This window comes from Salvelinus sp. IW2-2015, linkage group LG23 (assembly GCF_002910315.2).
Source record: "Salvelinus sp. IW2-2015 linkage group LG23, ASM291031v2, whole genome shotgun sequence".
Classification (NCBI taxonomy): domain Eukaryota; kingdom Metazoa; phylum Chordata; class Actinopteri; order Salmoniformes; family Salmonidae; genus Salvelinus; species Salvelinus sp. IW2-2015.
Genome location: NC_036863.1, coordinates 19,136,393 through 19,143,169, shown reverse-complemented (window position 1 = coordinate 19,143,169; position 6,777 = coordinate 19,136,393). Strand labels below are relative to the sequence as shown.

The window sequence follows — 6,777 nt, the reverse complement described above, 5'->3', positions numbered from 1 at the left end:
GAGCAGCTTGTGGAGTCGCACTGGAGCCAGCATCTAGCTCCAGTTGTCGAATCCTCACCTCCTTGTCGATTTCCATTTCCTAAGTTCAAGTTCAAAATGCATCTGTCTCTCCTTATCTTTTTGCTGCATTTCTAACCCGGGCCAGCCTCACCTTCAGCCTTGCGGTCCGTCTGAACGACCTGAAGCAGAAGATAAAGGATCATAGCGAGGCAATGCAAAGGGGGTACGAGCAACCCCTTCCTCCGCCCTGTCCTCCGACTTGGCATCGGAAAGTCTACCCGTCTCCTCTCCTTGCAATGAGAGAATTCTTTCTCTCACTAAACCCTCCCTGACTAGTACCAAAAGCTCAGCCTTTAGGACTTTCTCAGGGATAACAAATCCATAATGGTCAGCTATAACTAAAAGGTCTACTTTTCGAAACTCAACAAACGTCAATAGAGGGTGCTTCAATGAACTTGGAGATGGCTGAGGCAGCCATCTTGTACTCAGCAATTTACTGAACTCACAAACTAAACTAGTCATCCAAACTCACAACCTACCATCACACCTCAATCACTAACCACAGAGAGTTCAGTGCAGCAGGGTCCGGTGGGTTTAATGAATCCCGGATGAGCCCCCATTATGTTACGTACGCCTCTGAGAAGAGGGAACGCAACTCCCTGCTGCAACTCAACTCCTGTGAAGTGTAAGAGGTATGGACTGTAGGCGTGAGTAAGGACGACAAAGGCAGATTTTACCGTTTCTAGATTTATTTCCTTACGGTAATATGGGGAAAAGGGGCTGGACGGAACCAAAGCAAAGAAAGTAAATATCAAAACTTCCCCCTTTCCTATCTAAACCTGCCTACCCACTACTTACCTATCTTAGCACCACCTGGTGCCCTAACCAAAATACAGGGGGTGGTCCGCCCAGGTCTTACCTAGTGTGCCTAGACAATGAATATACTACGGGTATATGTATGCCCGCGGGCCTCTTGCCTAAGCACTCCCAAAGTGCCTTCTCCTTCCCCCCTGGGAACAAATGAAACAGAACAATTATTAACAAACAATTTCAATAATCAAAACAGTGCGTCCTATAACACATAAGACATAACCAATCAGCTCCCTCAGCAACAACTTATATAGTACATACCAAATCTCTGAGAAAAACAACCAACACTTATCACAATCAAATTCTCAAGCAAGGATCTCTCTCTCCAATCTTTCCAAAATCTTCTCTCTCTAATGATTTCTCTCCCTCCAAAAAGATCTCTTTTCCTGAACAGAACACTGGCTTTTATATTCCTCAGGTGGCAAAGGTAATTAGTGTCAGCTGCTTCTTGACGAGGGGCGTGGTCAGCTCTCCATTATCAATTAGCCATGGAGAACTCAGGAAGCTATCTCCTGAAACACACACTCAAATACATACCACAACACAGAAAATGGGGAACGTAACAGCGTTTTGGAGCAGTGATTCTTCCTTGCTGAGCGGCCTTTCAGGTTATGTCGATATAGGACTCGTTTTACTGTGGATATAGATACTTTTGTACCTGTTTCCTCCAGCATCTTCACAAGGTCCTTTACTGTTTTTCTGGGATTGATTTGCACTTTTCGCACCAAAGTACGTTCATCTCTAGGAGACAGAACGCTTCTCCTTCCTGAGTGGTATGACGCCTGCGTGGTCCCATGGTGTTATACTTGCATACTATTGTTTGTACAGATGAACGTGGTACTTCAGGCGTTTGGAAATTGCTCCCAAGGATGAACCAGACTTGTGGAGGTTTACAATTTTTCTCCGGAGGTCTTGGCTGATTTTCCCATGATGTCAAGCAAAGAGGCACTGAGTTTGATGGTAGGCTTGAAATATATCCAAGGTAATACATCTCCAATTGACTCAAATTATGTCAATTAGCCTATCAGAAGCTTCTAAAGCCATGATATAATTTTCTCGCACAGTCAACTTAGTGTATGTAAACCCACTGGAATTGTGATACAGTGAATTATAAGTGAAATAATCTGTCTGTAAACAATTGTTGGAAAAATTACTTGTGTCATGCACAAAGTAGATGTCCTAACCGACTTGCCAAAACTATAGTTTGTTAACAAGAAATCTGTGGAGTGGTTGAAAAACGAGTTTTAATGAATCCAACCTAAGTGTAGGTAAACTTCAGACTTCAACTGTAAATATGCCCACATAATCTATAAATACAAAAGTATGTGGATACCCCTTTAAATTAGTGGATTTAACTATTTCAGCCACACCTGTTGCTGACAGGGGTATAAAATCAATGCACACAGCCATGCAATTTCCATAGACAAACATTGGCAGTATAATGGCCTTAATGAACAGCTCAGTGACTTTCAACGTGGCACCGTCATAGGATGCCATCTTTCCAACAAGTAAATTCGTCAAATTTCTGTCCTGCTAGAGCTGCCCGGTCAACTGTAAGTGCCGTTATTGTGAAGTGGAAATGTCTAGGAGCAAGAACACCTCAGCCCCGAAGTAGTCAGACACACACGCTCACAGAACTGGACCCTTGAAGTGCGTACACATCGTCTGTCCTCGGTTGCAACACTCACTACTGAGTTCCAAACTTCCTCTGGAAACAACGTCAGCATAATAACTGCTCGTCGGGAGCTTCATGAAATGGGTTTCCATGGCCGAGCAGCGGCACACATGTCTAAGATCACCATGCTCAATGCCAAGCTTTGGCTGGCAAGCTTATTGATATTTTATTGTGTTACTTTTTATAACTTTTTATTTTTTTATTTTATTTTTTTATTTCGTAAATATTTTCTTAACTCTTTCTTGAACTGCACTGTTGGTTAAGGGCTTTTAAGTAAGCATTTCACGGTAACCTGTTGTATTCGGCGCATGTGACAAATAAAGTTTGATTTGATTTGAACACCATCGAACTCCTTTGGGATGTATTGGAACGCGGACTGTGAGCCAGGCCTAATCGCCCAACATCAGTGCCCGACCTCACTAATGCTCTTGTGGCTGAATGGAAGCAAGTCCCTGCAGCAATGTTGCTACATCTAGTGGAAAGCCTTCCCAGAAGAGTGGAGGCTGTTATAGGGGGAACCAACTCCATATTAATGCCCATGATTTTGGAATGAGATGTTCGATGAGCAGGTGTCCACATACTTTTGGTAATGTAGTGTACGTTAACTGCCCAGTGCGCTGCCAAGCCCTGTTTTACCTGGCTGCCAGTGACAGTCCAAGAAATGGTGGGCAGGGGGTGTGCATGTGCCTCACAGCTCAGGTTCATCCACTTCCCAGCTCCCTCCTCCATCTCCACCTCCCTGTCAGCATCCTTCATCTGGGGAGCACCTGGGGGACACATTATAGACCGCTTGTTAGGTATGAAAACATCTGATCTGACAAACTCAGCGTTTCTCAATCTATTCCTGGTGGGAACCCCAGGGTGGAAGCACATTTTTGTTGTATGCCTTTACTATCACACCTGATACAACTAATCACCAAGGAGAGATAATGTTGGGCTAAAGCAAAGATGTGTACCCCCTGATGGGGGAATTCCTCAGAAATTATGGTTTGGTGACTAACCCTGGACGATGATGTGGACAGAACCAGAGGTGTGCAGTCCAGGCAGTGAAGGAACAGTCACCTCACACACGTACTCTCCTGCTGTGTCATAGGTGGCATCCTGCAGAAACAGCATGTGGCCTGTGCCAACCTGCTGCCCATTCTTCACACAGGAAATAAACTAATAAACTAGAAGTCCACAACTGAATAAGAACACATGATTAGCTACATTTGGCAAGCGACATGTTTATGTCAGTCTTATAACTGTGTTGCATTTAAAGCACTAAGTTGGTGCTTATTACAGGGTGTATTGTACCTTGAACCAGACAGTGAAGGTTTCCAGAGAAGACAGAGCGTTGCAGGTAGCAGTCAGACTCTCTCCTTTGAACATGATCTCTGAGTCTTTGGGCACCACCAGGGCTGGGTCCAGATCTGGAGAGCGAAACATGATGTGAAAAAGAAACATGGCTAAGTGACATGCTGGTGTGTGGTCCATGCAACCTTATTCCAATCAAATGTTTTCTTGATTTGAATTACACCACTGCAAATCATAATATTTATCGACTGTGAAAAGGTTGACATCAATTAAATGATCATAGCCCTTTCCTGCAATCAAATTACCTAGTGGACTCATGGGTGGAATGTTATTAATATTTTTCATAATTTCATATTTAATAAACATTCGTTTTTTTTATGCTGAAAATCCGGTGTTTCTATGTCCAACAGTTTTGTTATATTTCAGTGTTCAGTGATGTACAGTGCCAGTCAAAAGTTTGGACATACCCACTCATTCGAGGTTTTTTTAATTTTATTTTTTTACTATTTTCTACATTGTAGAATAATAGTGAAGACATCAAAACTATGAAATGACACATATGGAATCATGTAGTAATCCCCCCAAAAAGTGTTAAACAAATCAAAATATATTTTAGATTTTAGATTCTTTAAAGTAGCCACCCTTTGACTTGATGACAGCTTTGAACACGCTTGGCATTCTCTCAACCAGCTTCACCTGGAATGTTTTTCCAACAGTCTTGAAGGAGTTCCCACATATGCTGAGCACTTGTTGGCTGCTTTTCCTTCACTTTGCGGTACAACTCATCCCAAACCATCTCAACTGGGTTGAGGTCGGGTGATTGTGGAGGCCAGATCATCTGATGCATTACTCCATCACTCTCCTTCTTGGTAAAATACCCCTTACACAGGCTGGAGGTGTGTTGGGTCATTGTCCTGTTGAAAAACAAATGATAGTCCCACTAAGCCCAAACCAGATGGGAAGGCGTATCGCTGAAGAATGCTGTGGTAGCCTTGCTGGTTAAGTGTGCCTTGAATTCTATATAAATCATAGACAGTGTCACCAGCAAAGCACCCCCACACCATCACACCTCCTCCTCCATGCTTCACGGTGGGAACCACACATGCGGAGATCATCCGTTCACTTAGAACCAAAAATCACAAATTTGGACTCATCAGACCAAAGGACAGATTTCCACCGGTCTAATGTACATTGCTCGTCTTTCTTGGCCCAAGCAAGTCTCTTATTATTATTGGTGTCCTTTAGTAGTGGTTTCTTTGCAGCAATTGGATGCAATTGGATCAGGCCATTGACTGACCTTCATGTCTTAAAGTAATGATGGACTGTTGTTTCTCTTTGCTCTGTTCTTGCCATGATATGGACTTGGTATTTTACMAAATAGGCCTATCTTCTGTATACCACCCCTACCTTGTAACAACACAACTGATAGGCTCAAACGCATTAAGGAGGAAAGAAATTCCACAAATTAACTTTTAACAAGGCACACCTGTTAATTGAAATGCATTCCAGGTGACTACCTCATGAAGCTGGTTGAGAGAATGCCAAGAGTGTGCAAAACTGTCATCAAGGCTACTTTGGCTACTTTTTTGGGGGGGAATATTTTATTTTTGCATTTTCCAATTAACAACATTCAAGACAAACGTGAAAAGATATTAGACAACAATAGGACAAAGTGACAGTAACAGATGAGCGTAACAAAGAAAGAAAAAATTAAACAAATTATAATTATATATACAAACATACAATAAAATTATTTTTATAATGAGACATTGGATCATATGGTCACCTGCCGTAGGCTACATATTATAYGTTACGTGTGAAACATTATATAAGGATAATATAGAGATTCATTCAATGTGATGTGGRGGGAGATTCTCCATATAGTCAATAAAAGGTTGCCAAATTCTGTAAAATGTATTTAACTTATTCCTCAAGCGGTAAGTAATTTTCTCCAGTGGGATACAACTATTAACTTCTGATAGCCACATTGCAACTGGCAGGGGGGAATCCAATTTCCATTTCAAGGCGATACATTTCTTGGCAATCGCTAGCAATATTTCTGTTAGCTTTATAGTATGGCTTTGCCTAAGATTGGTGTTAGTAAAGTTGCCCAGTAGACAGACCTCCGGGTCTAAAGGGAATGCAACCCCATGAATTGAGGATATGGTATYGCATACCCCCTGCCAGAAACCGTGTAGTTTTCAACACTGCCAAGTGGAATGGAGGAATGTTCCTTCATCTGAGCCACATCTAAAACATAGGGAGGAGATATCAGGGTTGAACTTGTGCAGTCTAGATGGGGTGATATAGAGCTGATGGAGGAAATTAAACTGGATCAGTCTGTATCTGGAGTTCAATGTGGATGTAACACCATCCCTGCAGAGGTCACTCCATAGACCCTCATCAAGATCAATACCCAGATCTTTTYCCCATCTAAGTCGGGGTTTATCTAGCCCAGGCAGTGTTAGTCCTGACATAAGAGCATCGTAAACACGGGAAATGGTCTTGAACAGTGGTTGGTCTGCGTGGCAGAGTTGTTCAATAGGTGACATCTTAGGTAGGTTCCATTGTCCCTTGAGAGACACCCTAATAAAGTTTCGTAGTTGTAGGTAGCTAAAGAAGACCCTGTTAGGCAAGTGGTATTTCTGTTTCAGCTGATCAAAAGACATAAGAACTCCCTCCTCGTAACAATGTTCCAGAAGAGTGATCCCCTTATCAGACCATGGTCTAAAGTTACTATTCTGGAAAAACATAGGAATCAATCTATTGTTCCATAAAGGGGTTTTAGGGGAAAGGAATCCCCCTCGTCCGAACAGCTCATGCAGTTTGCACCATGCCAGGACAGAATGTATGATTAAAGGGTTGTCTGTGATGGTTTTTATAGATTTTCTGTCCCATTTGTAAAACAATTCTGCCCCAGTGTCATCATTTACCTC

At 42.4% G+C, this 6,777-nt stretch overlaps 1 protein-coding gene across 2 annotated transcripts in view; it reads right to left on the bottom strand.

Moving 5' to 3' along the window:
• LOC111951112 (cell surface glycoprotein MUC18-like) overlaps positions 1-6,777 on the bottom strand; it is a 94,741-nt gene that overhangs the window by 9,184 nt on the left and 78,780 nt on the right. For both annotated transcript variants that reach the window (XM_023969134.2, XM_023969133.2), the window contains exons 9-11: positions 3,842-3,957; positions 3,547-3,688; positions 3,182-3,312 (exon numbers count right to left, since the gene is read on the bottom strand). In XM_023969134.2, the coding sequence (XP_023824902.1) occupies positions 3,182-3,312; positions 3,547-3,688; positions 3,842-3,957 (389 nt within the window). The remainder of the gene's footprint in view (positions 1-3,181; positions 3,313-3,546; positions 3,689-3,841; positions 3,958-6,777) is intronic.